The sequence below is a fragment of the Danio rerio genome, chromosome 24 (genome assembly GCF_052040795.2).
Source record: "Danio rerio strain M-AB ecotype USA chromosome 24, GRCz13ab, whole genome shotgun sequence".
NCBI lineage: Eukaryota > Metazoa > Chordata > Actinopteri > Cypriniformes > Danionidae > Danio > Danio rerio.
The window spans coordinates 33,239,351-33,261,963 of NC_141044.1; the positions used below are offsets into that span (position 1 = coordinate 33,239,351).

General features: G+C 35.5%; 1 protein-coding gene and 1 long non-coding RNA gene across 9 annotated transcripts in view; one reads left to right on the plus strand and one right to left on the minus strand.

Annotated features, from left to right (window-relative positions):
* The window catches only part of palmdb (palmdelphin b), a 76,990-nt gene that overhangs the window by 27,973 nt on the left and 26,404 nt on the right, over positions 1-22,613 (minus strand). For 3 of the 6 annotated variants that reach the window (XM_087309777.1, XM_087309770.1, XM_087309771.1), the window contains exon 5: positions 16,332-16,446. In XM_087309777.1, the coding sequence (XP_087165903.1) occupies positions 16,332-16,446 (115 nt within the window). Of the gene's footprint in view, positions 1-289; positions 360-5,867; positions 7,780-12,122; positions 13,032-14,517; positions 14,638-16,013; positions 16,039-16,331; positions 16,447-22,613 lie in introns of those variants that run through there. The other 3 variants (XM_087309775.1, XM_087309776.1, XM_087309773.1) reach the window with 2 other exon arrangements.
* Positions 1-22,613, plus strand: part of LOC137489259 (uncharacterized) — a 154,550-nt gene that overhangs the window by 21,749 nt on the left and 110,188 nt on the right. The gene's annotated exons all lie outside the window — the stretch shown is intronic.

The window sequence follows — 22,613 nt, forward strand, 5'->3', positions numbered from 1 at the left end:
ATGTATGATACACCAAGTTTGATATAAAATACAATAAATGACTGCAAATGGAAACCTCATGCGACACTCTCACAGAATTTAGCCGAAAATCAAGCACAAATCTATTAAGTTTAGCATCTGTTTGTCACAGCATCACAATATTACATTCTACAGCACCACCGAAAAGAAAAGATCATAACAGCAATCCGGCACAAACTGCAGTAGCATCACACCTAAGCAAGTTCATTCACCCCGTATTGATTTTGCTGAAGTAAATATGTGACTATTGATAAAGTTCTGCGTGTCCTACCTTGCGATCTGAGCAGAGCGAGGGCAGTGAACGTGCTCAGAGATTCTGTCTTGGCTGAAGCTCTGCTGCTCTGTAACCACAGAGACTGTGACTTACACTGAATGTGCAGAAACAGCCAATAGCTGAGCAGCTTCTGCCGATCCGACACACACTCACACACATGCAGTCTCAAGGAATTGCTTAAGAGCCCGCTGTCAATCAAAAAATATGCTCAAGGTTTCATGTAATGGGTTTCTCATCTTTAGAGATTCTGACGTAGTTTGGTTTATTAAAGTCCTCGCAAAAAGAATAAAGAAAAAAAAGAAGAAAAAAACAGACTGCGCTGACTCAAGGCAAAGTTTATGATCGAGTTTGATGCGGAAACAATTTTGTCTGCAAAATATGTATATATAATGATTTGCCTACTGTATATATGTACACTGAAAAAAATATTCAAAGGTGACTCCTTGGATTTACTCAATTTTTTTTTTACATTAAGTCATTATAAACAATTTATTTGGGCTGAATTTAAACAGTTGAACATTAAGTTGAACATTATTAAATTTAATTTGTTTGTTTAAATTTAACACAAATAATTTGTTTGCAACAGTTCTGCATGCAACACTTTTTTCAGTGAGAGAGAGAGAGAGACCTATATCTATATATCTGAAAATACATTTACTCATGTTATGCTTTACTTATTTGCTTCGATTTTGGGGGGTTGCGAATCAAAATGTGTAAAACAATACAAAAAATTATTAAAACTGCAAGCAGCGATGAAAGGGACCTCACACACGGACTCACCACAACCCGGTGGCTCTAGGATGACAGAGAAAAGTGGACAAGAATAATCTGATATACAGTTGAAGTCAGAATTATAAGCCCTCCGTTAACTTTTGTCTACAATTTGTTTATCGGAGAGATTTTTTCAACACGTTTCTAAACATAATAGATTTAATAACCTATTTCTAATAACTGATTTATTTATCATATGCCATGATGACAGTAAATAATATTTGACTAGATATTTTTCAAGACACTTCTATACAGCTTAAAGTGACATTTAAAGGCTTTACTAGGTTAATTAGGTTAACTAGGCAGGTTAGGGTAATTGTATAACAATGGTTTGTTCTTTAGACTATCGAAAAATATAGCTTAAAGGGGCTAATAATTTTGACCTTAAAATGGGTTTTTAAAAATTAAAAAATACTTTTATTCCAGCCGAAAAAAAACAAATAAGACTTTCTCCAGAAAATAAATGTTATCAGACATACTGTGAAAATTTTCTTCCTCTGTTAAAATTCATTTGGGAAATGTTTAAAAAAGAAAAACAAATTCAACAGGGGGGCTAATAATTCTGACTTCATCTCTTAGGAAAAATCCTGAGAAAATCACATATCAGCAGGTGGCGCTATGACTGTGACTCGATATTGGCATGTAGAGGTCTTCAGCAGTGGAATCTCATCGAACCTGTGAATTTTCAGGCGGATCAGACATTGTATGGCAGAGTTATAAGTATTTCCTCCTCCATGGCGATGCACTGAACTTTGTCAGTCCACCACGGACACACCCATTGGTGAAAAATTAATATTAAATGATTGCAGGGCTTGGAAACCTTTTTCAGCAAAGAGCCATTTCAGATTTTTTTGGCATTTTTTTAAAGATCAGTTTGGGGTATATATATATTCCATTGGATGTATAGCCATTGTATGTATAAAGTTAAAGTTAGAATTATTAGCTCCCCTGTTTATTTTTTCCTCATATTCTGTTTAATTGAGATAATTTTTTTTTTTCAAAACATAATAACTTTTAATTCATTCATTCATTTTCTTGTCGGCTCAGTCTCTTTATTAATTTGGGATCGCCACAGCGGAATGAACCGCCAACTTATCCAGCAAGTTTTTATGCAGCGGATGCCCTTCCAGCAGCAACCCATCTCTGGGAAACATCCACACACATTCACACACTCACTCATACACTACGGACAATTTAGCCTACCCAATTCACCTCTACCGCATGTCTTTGGACTGTGGGGGAAACCGGAGCACCCAGAGGAAACCCACGTGAAGGCAGGGAGAACATGCAAACTCCACACAGAAACGCCAACTGAGCCGAGGTTCAAACCAGCGACTCAGCGACCTTCTTGCTGTGAAGCGACAGCATTACCTACTGCACCACTGCCTCGCCATAACTTTTAATATAGCTTTATAATAATAACTTTTTTGTTTTAATAACTTATCTCTAACAACTAATTATTTTGTCGTTGCCATGATGACAGTACACAATATTTTATCAAATATTTTTCAAGACACTTCTATACAGCTTAATGACATTTGAAGTCTTAACTAAAATGTTTTTTTTTTTTTTATTAAAACTGCTTTTATCCTAGCCGAAAAAAAAACAAATAAGACTCTCCTGAAGAAAAAATATTATCAGACATACTGTGAAAATTTCCTTGCTCTGTTAAACATCATTTGGGAAAAAAAAAAAGAATCAAAAATCAAAGGGGGGCTAATAATTCTGACTTCAACTGTATATGTTAATCCAGAGCAACACACACATGCATTGGTTGAAACACCCTTTCATTGTTAACTGAGTTCTTATTCATTTTGATGTAAAACAAAATACAATAAAGAGATAATTGTATTTGTATTTTCAATTAGAAACAGATGTCTAGTGACAGTTATAATTTTAAAACTAAAATATTATTGAAGGCAGACAGTGGAGAGCCACATATTTTTGGTCAAAGAGCAAAGCCATACAGTAGCTTCCCTACCACTGAATTATGAAATATTTTGGGGAATATTTATTGAGATAGCTGTGGTTTTTCTTTTCCTGATTATGTTATTTTAGTGAGTACCTACTGAGTCAGCTACTTTTTGAGTAATCAATGTAGTTTTATTAATATTTCTGTGATTTTGCGTATGTGTGTGTGTGTGTATATATATATATATATATATATATATATATATATATATATATATATATATATATATATATATATATATATATATATATATATATATATTAGGGATGTGCGGAGCAGCCGGTATTTGTATTTGTATTTGTTGAGGGGGGTAAAGTATTTGTATTTGTATTTGTATTTGTATTCGAGTAAAATTCAAAATGGCGCAAAAATATATATTTTTTCTATTACACTTCTAATTTACATTATAGTGAAAGTATTGTTTAATTATACCCATTATATAAATTATAGACATGCAATATTGGCTGTTGTTTTTGAACATGTGACAAGAAATGTCATTGAAAAGAAAATAACATAGAAGCCATTATCTCATCCATGGTTAAACCAACAACTAATAAAATACCATTGTGAATATTATGAACCCAACCACCACCGTTCTTGTTGAAGGACACTGAATAGACAGAATAAAAACAAATAATACTTCAAAAAACGGTTCTTCTTCTGAAAGAACTTCTTTCCAATGGACAGAATTCCAAAAACTAATATTGACTAAATAAATCTAAATAAAACCCTGCCTGGGAGATCTGGCAGAACAAAAGCATTCTATATAATACTAAAAGATACAGCCCTGCTATTATCATCTGCCTGCCACAAAACAGATACAAAGTTTGTTTTTTGTTTTTTACTTTTTTATGTTTGAAACTGACTTGCTGGGGCAGAATGTGGCTGTGTTGATGGTTTGGTGCTAGTGGAGGATTTAGTAGAACATAGCTGTGCTGATTGAGGGGATTGATGCTTGTGGGGGGTTCACAGACAGTATCAGGAGAGGATGCTTTTAGTGCATGTGATAATACATTACATAGAAGGTTGCGCAGTGGCACAGTGAGTACCACTGTCGCCTCACAGCAAGAAGGTTGCTGGTTCGAGCCATGACTGGGTTCTCCCTATGTTGGCGTGGGTTTCCTCCTGGTGCTCCGGTTTCCCCCACAGTCCAAACACATGCGATACAGGTGAATTGGGTAAGCTAAATTGTCCCTATTGTGTGTGTGTGAAAGAGAGTGTATGGATGTTTCTCAGTGCTGGGTAGCAGCTGGAAGGGCAGCCACTGCGTAAAACATATGCTGGATAAATTGGTGGTTCATTCCACTGTGGCAACCCCAGATTGATAAAGGAACTTAGCCGAAAAGAAATGAATGATTATGCATAGGAGATGTTGACAGATGTTTAATATCTCTGCCGATTTCACTTTTGCACACATTATAACGTTACAGTATCAGTTTGTTTTATCTGCAGCACCACTGACTGTAAAATTCTTCCACAAAGAACATGTTTTTTTTTTTTTTTTGACTGGTGGAGGACCAAGAAATGGCTCAGCAGCAGTCTCACTCCTTTTCTATTCGGGTTCCCAAATGTATTTGAGGAGTTTCAAGTTATTAAAAAGTGACGGGAAGCTATGCTAAGGTTAACTAGCCTATAGCATATATCTTGCTGTCTGCAAAAGACAGTAATGTAGACGTACCATATAACTCCCATAGGTGCATACTATTCGACACAACAGCACAAGCATCATTTTAACCTTTATAAACGAACGTTAACGTTACTCTGTCAACAGTCTATTGTCTAAATTACCGCGCTAACAGAGCTAACGTTGCGTAAACAGAGCACCCGGTTGCAAACTTCCCGATCCCGATCAAACTCCGCTACAAGTTTATAAACTGCATCTGGAACCCAATTAAGGTACAAAAATCTATTTAACAAAAATAGTGATGCAGATAAGAATTTTTTTCGCTCAGCCGAGCCTTCTCTGTCTGTATCTGTGGAGAAGATTGTGCCAGACACCTCCGCCCCGCCCTCCGACTGAGCGTCTCTCTCGCTCTCTCGCTCTCTCTCTCTCTCTCACTCATGCACTGTGGTCTCATGAGGAAACGCTGCTTTTTGATATAATGTTTTTCTTGCTCCCGAATACAAATAATTTTTCAAGTATTTGTTCGAAATAAGTATTCGTAAAAACACGCTATTCGTGCCTTTCCGAATACCGTATTCGGGTTCGGCTCCACCCTTAATTAATATATATATATATATATATATATATATATATATATATATATATATATATATATATATATATATATATATATATACACACACACACACACACATGTGTATGTGTATGTGTGTGTGTGTGTGTGTGTTAACTAATGATTATTTCACTTTTTAATAAAAATTAAAATGAGAATTTATTTTGCAATTTTTTAATTTTTAGAAATTTTCCATTAATTTTTTTTAAAGTTATGCAGTTTTAGTAAACTATATAGTAACTCAGTCTACACCTCATTCAAAAAATACTTATGTAAATTAATTTTTAATAACGAAATCTCTACCATAAAATGGAACACATCTTAATATCTTGGTAATTTAATATCCACAGCAATATCACCCTGCTGCCCAAGACCGGTTACTCACTGAAGCTAAGCAGGGCTGAGCCTGGTCATGGGAGACCACTTGGAAAAACTAGGTTGCTGTTGGAAATGGTGTTAGTGAGGCCAGCAGGAGGCTCTTAACCTGTGCTCTGTGTGAGTCCTAATGCCCCAGTATAGTGAAGGGAACACTGTCGGTGAGTGCTGTCTTTCGGAAAGCCCTGACGGTGTGGTTGAGTCGAACATTGAGTATGTGTACATGGGCAACAATACTTTATTTCGATTTTAAAATGATTAAGACAATACTCTGATTAGAGTCTACCATGTAAACAGTGATTTTTGATTGCCTTAATCTGACTTAAGTCATAACTGAAATAAACAGTAATGGAATTATGTGTGTTTAGTATGCAGATATTAGTGACATTATTGAAGTAAACACCTTAATCAAACTTCTACTTTTCGCCACATTTTGTGACAAGATCCACACACACACATACACAAGGCTGTCAGTAAAGGGCTGCGCGCGCACACACATATACACACACTCATCACGATATGCTGAGGATTTTTTTTTCCTTTCCATTCTGCTTTCCATTAACACTACTCTCTTCCACCAGTCCTTGCTTTATATTCACATCTATTACCACAGTTTGTCACGGGAGCATGAATGATATGTTCATGAGTGAAAGTGAAACTTAAAACGAACTGCAGTAAAGTAAAAAAACTAATGATAAAACACCCAAAATTGGATGTATACATCGTGAACGTGAATAGCCTCGTGGCGCAACATTCAAAAAGCACTTCACGTAACACTTTAATTACATTAGTGTCTTATTAAGGCAAAGAACTGATGTCCATTGAAACATAGTCAGTAGTGTCTTCAAAGTGAAAGATCCAGAAGGCATCCTGCTTATTTGATTCAGAAGGGCACTTTTTTGTCAGACGCTCACCTGTTTGATTTTCATTCATTCACCGTCATTCATTTTAAAAAGAACCCGCTCCATTTTATTTGTGTATATTTTACTGGAACGCATTAACTCTACAGGTGCCTGATAGTGAGCTGTGGAGCTGAGTGACGTTAATCATATTCCCTCTAGTGAACGGATAAAAATCATCATCATAATTATGAGTGCACGCCTCAATGTCTCATTGATTGTTGATTACCTTAATCCGACTAAAGTCATAACTGAATTAAACAGAAATGGAATTAAGTGTGTGGAGTATGCAGTGGCGTTATTGAAGTAAACACTGCAATCAAACTACTACTTTTCGCCGCATTTTGTGACAAGATCCACACACACACGGCTGTCAGTAAAGGGCTGCGCGCGCACACACACATATACACACGCACATCGTGAAATAAGGAGGGTTTTTTAAATAAAAAAGCACCCGCTCCATTTTATTTGTGTATATTTTACTGGAACACATTAACTCAGGGGCCTGATAGTTAGCTGTGGAGCTGACGTTAATCATATTCGCTCTAGTGAACGCATTAACATCGTCATCATAATTACGAGTGCAAGTCTCAATGTCTCATGCCCCCTTAATAGGTGCTGGCGCAACATCTCCTCCACCCCCCCGGTGGTGCGTGCCCCACAGTTTGAAAACCCCTACTTTACATGATTGTTATAAAACTATTATTTTTTGGGAAATCAATTACAGTTATGGTTGGGTTTAGGGATAGGGAATAGGTTTGAATGGCATTTTTCAACAAAAATTATGTTACAAGATCAACATAGATGTTAATCCAGGATCGCATGGTACTTGGCAAAATCATGACGTGTGATTAATGATACAGAACAGTCAGTGACAATTACAGTAAGTTACTTGATAGACATCTTTGCATGTGCAGAGTGCAGGCTTTTGGAGAGGAAAGAAGCAAAATAAATCTCTTTTCTAACAATCAAACCAATTAAAATCAAAAAGAACAGAAATAAATAACCCAAAACAGCATAAATTACAGAGCAGTCAACTGAACAAAACATAATGTACTGTACAACATGAAATAAATAATAAATGACGTGTTTTTGGCACTGCAATTTTATATGAATAAGTCTCTCAGTCCGTTTCCATCCTCATCAGCAAAAACGAGATGAGCTGAGACCTTGCAATCTTGCTTTGAAGAGGTTACATGTACTTTCCTAGCTGAGACAATTTGACTGGCAGTTCTGTGGAGAAGACAGTAAGAATATTTCAGTTTTTACCACACCTGGATCTACATGCAGTCAGTTCCAAGTCAATCTAAAAAGCAATGCACTTCAACCAATGGATTTATCCGCAGTCTGTCATTAGAGAGAGGATGGTGGGATTGCAATTAGCACATCCACCCTGCTCCGTCGTGCCAAAACGAGCGGATGACAAAACAGAGAAAACAATGAATATGCAGAACGTCGGCAGATTTTAGCATTAATTTTGCACCTTATGTAACGCAAGCCAAGGATTCTTACATAACTCGCTCTTTAGCAGATGTTATGAAAGACCTCTTGATCAGGCACAACGTCTTAAAAGCAACAAGGACAAAGTGCTCAATTATAGTTGATGGATGGGAACGATGCATTACACTGGTGTGAGAAAAAAACACAACTATAAAACTACAGCAAATCACATATTAGCAGCTGAACATACAATGAAGGAAAATAAAGCATGAATAATGGCTGCTAAAGGTATTCAAAGCCTTTATGCTTATTAGGCATTACACACAATTACCATGGTAACCATAGTTACGCTCACAATACCGTAGATATTTTTCCACAATAAATGAATATGTGTCTATGTGTGTGTGTGTGTTTAGGTATAAGTTCATATTTTTTACTTAATAAAGCAATTTCTACAAAATTTTAAATTTTTAATTTTTCCTGACTGAAAAGCAGGGTTGTACCACCAAATATTGCTTTTGTAACTCTTTTAAAGTTAAAACATTTGTATTGTGCTTACAAATGAATAGAAACTTGTATAATAATCTAAACAGTGGCATATTTTTAACCAAACATCATTTTGACAGCATTTTATTTTGTATTTCAGAAATTTTTATTTTTTTTTTCCTTTCAAAGTGTATGAAGTTATTTTGAGTTATATTTTTTGGGGGCTAAACTAAACTTTAAGCTATTGTCAATTTGTTTGACAATGTTTAAAATAAAAAATGGTTAAAAAAAATAGAGGACATTTACACTGACCGGCCACTTTATTAGGTACACCTGTCTAACTGCTTGTTAACTCAAATTTCTAATCACTCAATCACATGGCAGCAACTCTATGCATTTAGGCATGTAGACTTGGTCAAGACCATCTGCTGCAGTTCTAAAACTGAGCATCAGATTAGGAAAGAAAGGTGATTTAAGTGAGTTTGAACGTGACATGGTTGTCGGTGCCAGACATGCTGGTCTGAGTATTTCAGAAATTGCTGATCTACTGGGATTTACATGTACAACCATCTCTAGGGTTTACAGAGAATGGTCCAAAAAAGAGAAAATATCCAGTGAGTGGCAGTTCTGTGGGAGCAAATGCTTTGTTGATGTCAGAGGAGAATGGCCAGACTGGTTCGAGCTGATAGAAAGGCACCAGAAACTCAATCGTTACAAACGTTACAATCGAGGTATGCTGAAGAGCATCTCTGAACACACAACACGTCCAACCTTGAGGCGGATGGGCTACAGCAGCAGAAGACCACACTGGGTGCCACTCCTGTCAGCTAAGAACTGGAAACTGAGTATTCAATTCGTACAGGCTCTCCAAAATTAGACAAAAGAAGATTGGAAAAACGTTGCCTGGCCTGGTCTGATTAGTCTTGATTTCTGTTGCAACATTCAGATGGTAGGGTCAGAATTTGGCGTCAACAACATGAAAGCCTGAATCCATCCTGCCTAGTATCAACGGTTCAGGCTGGTGGTGATGCTGTAATGGTGTTGGGGATATTTTCATGTCATACCACAAAGGCCCAATTGGTACCAGTTGAGCATTGTGTCTACCCCATAGCATACCTGAGGATTGTTACTGACCATGTCCATCCCTTTATGACAACAGTGTACCCATCTTCTAATGGTTTCTTAAACATGACAAAGAGTTAACTGTACTCAAATGGCCTCCACAGTCACCAGAACTCAATCCAATGGAGCAACTTTGGGTTGTGGTGGAACAGGAGATTCACATCATGGATGTGCAGCCGACGAATCTGCAGCAACTGTGTGATGCTATCAGGTCAATATGGACCAAAATCTCTGAGGAATATTTGCAGTACCTTATTGAATCTGTGCTACGAAGGATAAAGACAGTTTTGAAGGCAAAAGGGGCTGCAACCCAGTACTAGTAAGGTGTACCTAATAAAGTGACAGGTGAGTGTAGGTTGAATAACCAAACAATTTTTAACATATTTAACATAATTTGACAGTATATCCTTTTCACCTTTAAACCCCAATCAGCTAATATCTGATCCCTATAGCAAACATTGCTCCAATACTGTCAATGTGCTAACAAACAAATTACAACAGTGCATTAATGTGGAAGCAGAAATAGTTTTATTAGTCATATAAAAAACAAGACAGTTGTTATATGCCAAGTGTTATGCTTTATTACATGCATGTCATGCATCTACATGTTATGTCATAAATCTGGAGGGTCCAAATGGATGCAACACTGAGAAAATGTGAAGATATGAACCACTAGATCAGGGGTGGCCAACCCTGTTCCTGGAAAGCCACCTTCCTGCAGATTTCAGTTGCTACCCAAATCAGACACACCTGAACCAATTAATTAGGACCTGAACACCACGTGATAATTACAGGCAGGTGTGTTTGATATGGGTTGCAACTGAAATCTGCAGGAAGGTGGCTCTCCAGGAATAGGGTTGGCCACCCCTGCACTAGATGGAAGTAAAGCTGTAGAAGTTTACTTGAGGAAACAGGTTTGATTAAGAGCTCCTCTGTTAGAAATCTTGGTCACACTTTACAATAGGGTTTGTATGTATTTATGTATTTACTAACTTGGCCTAAGAATGAACAAATCATAGTTCAACATTTACTAATCCATTATTGAAACTGGAAGTTGAGAAGACTTTATTGTCATTAACTAATACTATCAAATATGAGTAGATATTGTAAGAAAGGTTTTGTTTATGTTAGTAAATGCATAATCTAACATTAACTAGTGTACTAGTAGTGTGGTTTATTCCATTAGTCTGATAGCCAGTGAAGTTTCTTTGACTTATAAAAGTTACAGTAAGGTTCGCCATCAGATGGTATCATAAACTGAAATAGGGAATATTAAACAGATTCATGAATATTTACTGATAACTCATGCTTAATATATTAATTTATAATAATTTATAATACATTGTTAACTAATGTAACAGGTATAATAACAGGTATACTACAAAAGGGTCCCAAAAATTTGGGACAGAATGATTTTCTATTTTTATTATTCACAAGAAGATGTTGTTAAAGCAAAACTCATTGCTTCACATCCTCATTTTATTATTACGGTGTCATGTTTATGTTGTGTTGCTGTTCTTATGGCTTTTTTCACGCACAATTGATGATTCGCTGTAAACTAATCAGTATCCTGCAGAGGGTCTAGCGCCACCCTTTTGGTATCGTACTGTTGTGCTAGGTAACCTAACAAAAGGGTCCCAAAAATTTGTACTGAAAGGTTAACTATTTGCTATTTTTTAATTATTATTAACAAAGATTACAGACTATAAAAACAATGCAATGAAATATCTATTCAACTACCTCCCACCCCCCTCCCCTGTGGTCTCTTTAAAGGTCCCATTAAGTGCTTTGAGATATGCATTTTTAATTGATGTTTGCATAATCTCAGCCAAAACACAAAGAGAGGGTGCAGCTCATCCTCTTTATATAAAATGATCATCGCTCTGCCGGTGAGAGTGATTGAGCTCAAGCACATCAAATGTGAAGCGTCTTGAATGAGGCGGGGCATGTCAGATACAAGAGAGCAATTGATTAGTCACGTGTTGATGAGAATCTGAAGTACTGTATGAGGTAACGTGAGTACAACCCTTGATCCATTTAGACCGAAATGACAAACTTCAAGCCTTACATGTTTATATCATTTTTTATATTTTCTAAATGCATATCTTGTCACTGTTTTGGAGCACACTAGCTTATAGATATCCTTAAAACGAAAAATTCTGATACTTACATAAAAAAAAAACTATTTTAATTTTATGGGCCTTTTAAACTGGGGTATCCAATGAATAGGAGTTAACAAAAAACACACACAAAACCCAAACAGTCAAAAAAAAAAAAAAAAAACACCAAGCACGGCAATCAAGCTACAGTATTTTAGTACTTCTGACAGTGGAAACAGAGATAATTGCTAAGAGAACCATACAGAATTGTACCACCCAGTGAAAGCAAGCCATTATTGTGAACTAACACTAATGTTTACATACAGCATGGAACCTTATTGTAAAGTGTAACTCAAAGAAATGTTAGGAACTGAGAAAGGTTAGTATAGAGTTAAAAGCCGACGTGTCTTCTCTCCTTTCTAGTGGTACCTGAAGTTATCGGGGCTTCGCTTTCATTTCCAAATGTGTGTCTTCCAGAGTTGAAGGTTCTAATGGCACCAGGTCTGATCTCAGAGCGATATACTGTAGAGTTGGGTTTGAAGATCTTACTATGGTAGCCCAAAGGGTGATACGAAAGATCTTCTGGATCTTCATCATCATCACTAATAACTACCAGTTCAGCCTGGATTCCTTCATCTTCCTCATCAGATTCAGCATTCTGATAACCCATGAAGATCATGGTAACCGGCTCAGCAGTTTTCTCCTCATGCGGTGGAGAACTTACCAAGTTGACAACACTAGAATCTTCCTTTGGAAATGAAGGAGAATATCGCCCAAATCCCAATCCTGAGTCTGCGGTTGGAGTTATCCTTAGCTGTTCCTCACAATCTTGTATGGGAGAAGATGCAGGGCTGATCCTGGTTGTGCATTCGCTGTTAGCATATGGTGCATTTTGAGCTAGTTGCTTGAAACTCAAATACTGATTGGTTTTAGTGGCTGGAATGTAAAGATCGTCTTGTTTGCTGAAGATTTCTTCCTCACTCTGGTTTTTGTTGGACATCTGAAGGCCACAAAGGCTGATGTAAGCTCTTTCTGTAGGGCTGGTGGGTCGACTGAACAGGCTTGAAAACACTGGTTCATGGTATTCAACATCTGCTGGGTCTTTCTTCTCAGTGGCTTTCATCAGAAGTTCCTCTACTTCGAGAGGGCTCATCTCATTTAAGCTGTTCTGTGAGTCTCGTCCATCAGATGGCAAAGCGTAGACAGATTTTAGTCCATCCTCATAGACTTTGATGCCGCGTTGTTGGAGATCCAGAGGTGCGATGGTGGTAGTGGAGAGGATGTGACTCTCACCAGTGCGGTGATCTTTTTCTACACTGATCTTCATGGTGTATGCAGCTTAAAAAAAAAAAAAGAACGTTAAATAAAATAAATATATTATTTTAAATTTAGACCCTGCTCAAACGTACAATAGAACAGTAATATTTTTAAATATTATTACAATGTATAATAGTATTTTTAATATATTGTTAAATGTAAAGTTTTTACATTTCACTAAAACAATGAAATAAAAATTATTTTTGTTTCAGATTAAAAAAAATAAAACTAATATATAATAATAATAACAACAGCAATTTTTAATATATATGTGATAACAGTAACAAAATCAACCAAATTACTAAAACTGACTAATATAAAATAAATAAGAACAAAAATATAAACAAATAAAAAAATATTTAAATAAAACGAGTTTAAAAAAAATTTAATGATTACAGTAGTCAATCCTAAAATAGCACTGCTCAATATATATATATATATATATATATATATATATATATATATATAAGCTAAATTGTCCGTAGTGTATGAGTGTGTATGGATGTTTGAGTATATTATATATATATATATAATACTGTATATATATATTTTTTTTTAACTAAATTTGCTGTCTTAATTAATCAATTTAACGCAGAGATGCCCAAACTAGGCCCATGGTAACCTGTAAATTAACCCACCATCCCATCTGAGAATGGTTTAGATATTGTTCTTTCAAACTTATTGTAACCTCTTATTTGTATGTTTTATTTTTAAGCTACAAAAAGCTTTCTGAAATCAAATGTTTCAATTTAAATGATGTAAATGAATCAGATTTTGTTTAAAATGTACATACGACACATTGAGGACAACGCAGAGACTCACTTTGGTAAGCGAATCGAGACAAAGGTAGCTTCTGCTTGAGTGGTGTATTCAGCATTGAACTCCACTGTGAAAAAAATGTGATTTGTTTTTTTTTTTGTTTTTTTTCGCAATAGGTTATAATTTTAAAAAGTTATACTGCATTAGGTAAGACGATTCAAAGTAATGTTTTCTTATTATTTTAAATATTATGAAAGGAATTAAGCAATTACCCATGGCAACGTTACTGCTAAATAGTTTGGTATATTTAGCTTTGGCCCACAGCTATCAATGATATTTGGTTTTTGGCCTTTCATGCGAAAAAGTTTGGGCGTCCCTGATTTAATACATTCGACTCCAAATCTTGTAATGGTTTTGTAATAGAGTCATAAGAGTAATAATAATAATAATAATAAAAATGCAAGGACATTATGGTTAATTGCTTTAATATAAAAGCGCATAATATCCTGTTCTCCTGGAAATATGTTGAATTCTGGTCTCTTTCATATTTCTGTGTCATGCCCATAATGACAGACATAGGTATCATCTTTTTCATTATTTATTTTTCATTTATGCGCTCTGAATGGCTATAATTAAAAAAGTGCACAGTCTGATGACATGTTTGCACTACAAAACCTGACATGCGAGCATTTCAAGTGCTGTTTATATTAGCAAGTAGTTAGCGGTTTAAACAAAAGCTTTGCCTTACCTTTTTTCTCCTGCTCTTCATCAGATTCATGTTTCCCCAGTGTCACACTTCTCCTCCTGGTTGTAGGAGTGTAACACTTTGGGACGTCAGGTATGGCCGTATAGATGTATTGAACTGGCTCTGTAAAAAGCCACATAAAAACATGTCACAGAGAGAAGGCTGTATATACAGTTGAAGTCAGAATTATTAGCCCCCCTGTATATCTTTTTCCCCAATTTCTGTATAATGGAAAGATTTTTCTACTTTTTTTTTTTTTTTTACAAATTTATAAACATAATAGTTTTTTTTTTTTTGTTTACAAAAGAAAAGACATATACAGCTTACATATTTTAATACAGAAAGAGACTTACAGATCCTACATATGCTTTGTATTTTCCTACCCATAAAAACAACAACTACAAACAGTAAAACATGGGGAGCTACAAATCCTTTAGATGATTGCCTTTTGAAGAAGACAAGATATATATTCAGACACATAATATTAAATTAAAAATTTACAATTAAAAAAAATCCGGGCATATTGGTGAAATATACTCAATTGATTTACTCCAAATTTAAAACAAGTATTCAGTCTGTGTTCTTAATGAAAAAGATGACATATATAGTGTGCACTGTATCAATCCATTCTTCAACTGTAGGTGACTCTAATTTTAACCATTTTTTGTAATTACTTTTTTACTAGCTGCCAGAAGAATAAATAACAGTTTCTTGTCTTTGTTAATCCATCTTTGTCCATCCCTCTAAATCCCCCAATCCCCCCCCCCTAAAAAAATGATAGTGATTTGCTACTTTTCCCCCACACATTCTCCAGCAGCCAGTGCCCTTTCCTCTGTGTATTTTCTGTGATGGTGATGAAAAACCTCAACATTTTCCATCAGCATTCAATCCACATTTACAAATATTCCCCCAGTCCTCATCTGAGATATTCAGGTTTCCTTCCATATTTCATTTATCTCTAACATATAGTGTATTGTCTGGTACAGATTCGCAAAATCCCTTTTATAACTTTGAAATCATCTTACTACATGATTCTGTGTGATTTCTGAACATAATAACTTTAATTACTAATTTTAATAACTGATTTCTTTTATCTTTGCCATGATGACAGTAAATAATATTTGACTAGATGTTTTTCAACATAGTATTCAGGTTAAAGTGACATTTAAACACTCAACTAGGTTAATTAGGCAAGTTAGGGTGGTTTGTTCTGCAGACAATTGAAAAAAAGATTAATAAAAATTAATTTGTTATTTATTAAAATAATTCTGACCTTAAAATAGTTTTTCAAACAATTAAAAACTGCTTTTATTCTAGCCGAAATAAAATAAATAAGACTTTCTCCAGTAGAAAAAATATTATCAGACATACTGTGAAAAGTTCCTTGCTCTGTTAAAAATAATTTTAGAAATATTTAAAAAAGAAATTCCCAGGAGGGCTAATATTTTTGCCTTCAACTGTATATGGCAATGCAGAAAAAAAAGAAGAAATTTCTTTACCTGGCTGCATGTTTGCGTTTACTTCCTGTGGGGTCAATACAGTAGTTTGCGCAGTAAACCGGATTTGATGAAAAGATAAGAAGATATAAAGCAAAACCAAGTTTCATACACAGATGATACACACAGATCCTTGTCTCACAGCATCAAACAATTTTTATCTTGACGTCAGTTTGGAACCGAGGGCCATCTTCACAGCATGCTGAATTCTAATGATTTCCCTTGTTCCAACTCAAAAGCAGATCCAATTTAAGCTGCTTGCTGTTGTAATAAGCGATAAAGGAGACTCCAGGCCTGTTAAAGTGATTACACAAGCGCTACCTTTATGATGTCCGCCGGGGTTTTCTCCACCTCCTTCAGTTGTTTCAGAAGAAGCTCTTCTTTCGCTGAAATCTCCAGCTCTTGTGTCTCAAGGGCCGCAATCTCCAGCTCTATTCTGCAAAGATGGGAAAAAAAACATACTGTTGAAGACAAAACTATTATCCTGTGAAATTTTCATTCTTCTAAGAAGTATTTCCCTAGTGCTGCGTAACTGGGAAAAGATTCCTTCAACAATTTTAAACAGATTTTAGTTTTAAACATTTATTTCTTATAAAACAAATTTGGTCTTTGCCATGGTGACAGTACATAATAATTTCTTAGCTATTTTGCAAGATACTAGTATCAAAGACTACAGGACCTCCGGTTATGTTGAGGTGCTAAGAGGTCAAATCTTTTAGTTTGTGATTAATCCTAGAATACCAACCAGAATTTTATTTAAAGTCAAGCAACATGAATATAAAAGTATAGGGAAATAAAATGTCATGCAAAGGCACCAAGAAAAACAAAAAAAAAAGACTAGAAATTAATATAAATATTATAAGGGTGAAGAAACTAACGACGCCATGGCAGCTGGCGACGGCCCTGACGAAGATGATGACGAAGTGGTAACTTCGGGTGGAAATAACAAAGATATTATGAAAGCTATAATGTCTTTGAAAACTGGACTTTACAAGAAAATAGATGGAGTCCAAGCAATAATTCCGAAAATAATTAAGGAGTTAAAGAAATGGACAGGGCGGATAGCTCAAGCGGAGCAACGCATTTCGGATGCCGAAGAAAACGTCAGTGGGCTGTTTTCCAGAGTGAGCACACTTGAAAATATTGTTAAAAAGCTCTTAAACAATGTGGAAGATTTGGAATGCAGAAGTCGATGGAACAACATAAGACTGGTGGGCCTACCGGAGAAAGTGGAGGGCCAGGAAACGGTGACATTTTGGGATAAGTGGATACCAGAGGCTCAAGGAGTCAAATCGCGAGAATCTCTGCTAAATGAGCGGGCTCACAGAATCGGCACTTTGACAAATATCGACTCGTGAACGACACGCCCGAGGACACTGATTATGAAGTTTCTGAACTTCAGAGACAAGGAGTGAGTGTTAAGGGCAGCTAAAGCTAAAGGGAATGTTCTCTACATTAACGAACAAGTCCGTTATCATCTCTATCAGCATACACAAGATGAAGCACAACTGATGACGTGCGAAAAAGGCTGCGAGACAAGGGAATCGTCTCCTGCTGACAAATGGAGAAAGATCCTACACATTCCACACTCTGGCTAAAGCAGACAAATTTGTCCAGTGTCTTTAAAGGATCAAGACAAACCTACTGATGTACAAGATCAGTAACGTGATGGCACTACTGGCTAATACATTTTATGCCATTTTCAAATGAGAGAGTGCAACAGTCCTTTTTGCGTAATGCTCTCTGTTGGATATTCATATATTTTTTCCTGACTGCATATTAGGGTTGTAACGGTATGATTTTTTTACGGTATGATAATCGTCTAAAACAATACCACGGTTTGACGGTTTTGCGGTATACGGTATTAAATAGTAATTCTCATAGCAAAGACCCTGAAAAGAATAAGAACACGTTTTCTGACTGAACAAAGGTTTTATTTCAACAAACTTTTGAGAGAACCATTTTAATAGAACTACAGAAGTCTTTTATAAAAATAAACTGAAAAATTTCCCATTTTAATAAGTTAAATTAGAAGGAATAAACAAGCAAGGTCTTTTAAGATTAGACAAAAATAAACTTAAACTGTCCTTCCTTATAAGCAGGATAAATGGGAGACCAAAAGTGCAATACCAAGTTTATGGCTGTAAACATGTATTTAAAGCGTTGTTTTTTTCAGTCTAGGTTGTGATGAAGAAATGTAAGCATGTTGAGATTTTCAGGACTTAATCTTGACCGCTGAGGTGAGGGAATGTGTCCACTTGTACAATGAACAAATAAAAAAATAAGAAAATAATAAATAATGTGTCAAAGTCCAAATAAACATGGTGCAAATCCTCAGTAAAAAAATAGATATAAATATTTACTATACTATAAATAGTTACATAACGACACTAGATTTAATATGGAACATCCTTAGGTTTTATGTGCCAGCATGGATATGGTGGTCTGTGGATATGGATTTGGATGTGGTTGTCTGCAATGCAGACAAACAGCTGCATCTTCATTTGCGTCTTTTGAAAACCGCAAGAGCAGCAGTTCGTCTTTGCTGTGTCACTGTTTTGTCATGTTTCTGTGCTGCTGTGCATGCAAAAGTACTTGGTATGAGAATTATTTCATGCAAAACTTTTTTTTTTTTTTTTTTGCGTTTTATTTAGCCGCGCATAAATGTATGCCTATCTCTCATTCCGTGTTGTTCAAAAAGCTCATTGTTGGTCCAAAAACAAAAGCGAAACCTATGCTTATTGGTTGTGATATAGCGAGTTTGAACCAATCTGGGCATGGAGGAGGGACAATGCATCAATGTATCATGTCTGGTTTGTCCGGAGATACAGTGACGAGCGTTTCTTTGTCAAATCAGCGTTGTCAAATTTTGATGACATAACCGCACTGATTCCGGAGCCTCTGAAAGTCCGCGAATGTTATGTGATACAGCACTGGAAAGCTGAGATTCTCTTCTTTATGCCAATCTTTTGAATTGAATTGTATAAATCTGATCAGCGGATCAAAAGTTATTAAACATTTAAGAGCAATACTTATTTTTAGCCGCGGGCGGCTGTCTCGGTCTTTAAGGGTTAAAACCGTTGATATGCAATTGTTTATGGTATGATAATCGTGCACGTTCAAATCGTGGTAGACCGTCATACCGGTATATTGTTACAACCCTACTGCATATGTTAATTCTCGTGGTCAAAAACAATTACCTGGGGTGGAAAAGAAAAACATGGCCATCATACACACTCAAATATTGGATGTTTTGACATTTGCAAGGGACGTTTAACCCACAACGAAGTTTACATGGCCAATTATGATGATGATTATGTGAAGAACGGCCATAAATGAGGTTGGTGTCGTAATCTTGTTCCTTGAACATGAAAATATGCCAATTTTGTTTGATTCAAATGTTTTGAAACTAAACTAATGAGACAGTTGTTGTTTAATTTTATCTGTGGTTCCAAATATGTGTTGTAATCATAAGCTTGGCAAACAGTTTTCAAGAATTTGATGTTTCCCCTAGCATACTGACCGAGAAGCGTTTCGAAGATGGCCACCGAGTGAAATGACTTGCCTTAAAGGGACTTTGTATTCGCCTCAAAGTGCAGTTTAAAGGCTTAAGTTAACTAAGCAAGTCATTGGACAACTGTGGTTAGTTCTGTAGACAATCAATAAGATCTATTTCTTAAAGGGATTAATAATATAAACACGGTTAGCAGGTGTCAGATTTTTAAATTCAACTAAGAGACATCAGACCTTCTCGAGCCAGAATTTAATAAGACAAATGTCCTTGTTCTGTTATTCAACACTTGGAAAATATTTGGAAAATAATTCAAATTAACTGTATATGTATTATTTATTTACTCATTTATTTACTCATTTTTTTTGTGGTGTCATATTTTTTAAGATTATTCATTCATTCATTTTCTTGTCGGCTTAGTCTCTTTATTAATCCGGGGTCGCCACAGCCAAGTTTATCCAGCAAGTTTTTACGCAGCGGATGCCCTTCCAGCCGCAACCCATCTCTGGGAAACATACACACACACCCACACTCAAACACTACGGACAATTTAGCCTACCCAATTCACCTGTACCACATGTCTTTGGACTGTGGGGGAAACCGGAGCACCTGGAGGAAACCCACGCGAAGGCAGGGAGAACATGCAAACTCCACACAGAAACGCCAGCCGAGTATCGAATCAGCGACCCAGCGCCCTTCTTGCTGTGTGGCGAACATGCTACCCACTACGCCACTGCGTCGCCTTTTCAAGATTATTATTATTTTATTTTACATTTTTGGTTCACCCCAACATGAAAATTCTGTCATAGTTTTATCTTAAAGCATGTATGATTATATATTATATGATTATTAAAGCCTTATACTGTACATTTAGAAAATCATTCAAATGTTTTGTTCATGCAGTACCACTCAAAGCATCACTGGTCTATATTGACATTCATGACTACCATTTCCAGAAATTGCTGTATAGACAAAAGACTAATTTAGTGAAGATTTATTCTCCTAACATGAGAATCAGTGAGAAGTATTTCATTGGCAGCAAATATGCATATTTAAAGGATTTATAAAGGATTGTGCGACAATAGAGACTTAATATAGAGTATCATTTTAATATTTCATCTATTGTTTTAACTACTGATTTCATTTTAGTTTATTCATTCTTTTTTTTTCAGTGATTGTTTATTTTAGATATCATTAATTTAAAAACATTAATTATTTTAAATAACATTAATTGTAATTTTACTTCACTATAGAACAATCTCGTTTTCCTTGCAAATATGAAATGTTAAGAAAGTAAACCTCTGTATGACAGGCATTGAGCATGGGTCTTTTTTTAATACTTAAAACAGGTATGGCTGTTTGATTTTGATTATGCCTTTTTCATCGATGTACTCTCATTTAATCTATACTTAATTACATATTCAGTTAGTTAGTTAGTTAGTTAGTTAGTATGTGCGAGGAAAAAACAAGATCCACATTAATTCAATCTGTTAAAAATGTATTTGTCTAAAGTATTGGTATTCATACTGACTCTTTTTAGTCACTCAATAAAATAGCACCTTCTAGTGTATTTTTGAGGTATTGTTCATAGATTTTAATTCCTGAATAGTAGATTGATTACATTATTTGTGACACTGAAGTACAAAAGCAGCCATAAGAATAAATATATATAGATATAAGCTGAATAATAAAAGATCAATAAAAGCTTTCCGCTGATGTAAGGTTTGTTAGAATAGGACAATATTGGGCCAATATATACAGCTATTTAAACATCTAGAATCTGAGGGTTCAAAAAAGTCCCAATATTGAGAAAATTGCCCTTTAAACTTTAAATTAAATGCATATTAGTAATCAAAAATAAAGTTGTGATTATATTTACACTGGAAAATTTGCAAATAAGTCTTCATAGAATAAATACTCATTTTGATCCTAAAAATTTGTTGGATATTGCCAATGCAACTTGTGTGAAATTAAAATGTACAATGTTTATTTTGCTTCCACTTGTTGTTATTCTATAAGTTAATCCACTGAAAAAAAGTTTATTTGATTTTCAATCAAAATCAAAGCTGCATTTCTCAAAACCTTCTTAAGGCTAAGCCACCCTTAAGTTGTTCTTTAAGCTGTACCCTAGCATTAATATGTGTTTCTTAATGTTATCATAGTTAAGTATACCCTCAGTAAGTCATACTTTCATAAGGTTGATCTGAACCACTCTTAACTATACCTTGTCACTGCTGTTTTTACATCTAAGTCTATGAATATAACTATTTAAGTTGTATATACACACAGTGATTATGTGGCTATATTAAAGAGTTGTCTAATTGTTAGCCAAGAAATGTTATAACTTGTGTTAAGATGTACCTTTCGAGTCTTCAAAGCCTGAGAGCCAAAGTTATCCAGAATCAGAGCCCTGACCATTTGATTTCACATATAGAGTCAATCTGACAGCTTCAATATTCTTAACCACGCCCCTCTTGTCATTAGTTTGCTGTAAGGGAATGATGTCAAAAAGAACCCCCCGCCCATTACTCAGTATTCAGTTTCAGTTAGAAGTACATAAACATACTGAAATAAAAGTCTCAGCAACTTCTAATTTACACGGACTTATTCACATGCACCTCTTTCCATTACAATGCTCTACTTTGCCATTGCTTTTCAATGTAAACATGAGCTTGACGGATATGCATGTCCACTAATCTCATGTCTTGCATCTTTTAAAGCACCTCCCACGTGAGCGCCACATTTTTAACCGCTGTGTCAAATTAAAATAACTTTTAAACTGCTTTTTACACTCATCAATATCAGTTCCAAAGCAGTGGACTCATTGAAAGTTTTCTGTTTACAAGTGTCCACATACCCTCATGTTCTATTCTACACTTTTTTAAAATAGTTCCTGAGTGCTGTGATTCACATTCTTAGGTGTAAAGATGCATTCTGTGTGACTGGTTTTGTGCAGGGTCACGTTTTAGTTTTATTTTGGGGTCATGAACCTTAACGCTGTGATAACTCTAGGAGAACGCAAACCACTTCTGTCCAGTGATAGTGGAGAATTTTTTATCTGATTGCTTTTTTTGCTCTTAATCCCCCTGGTT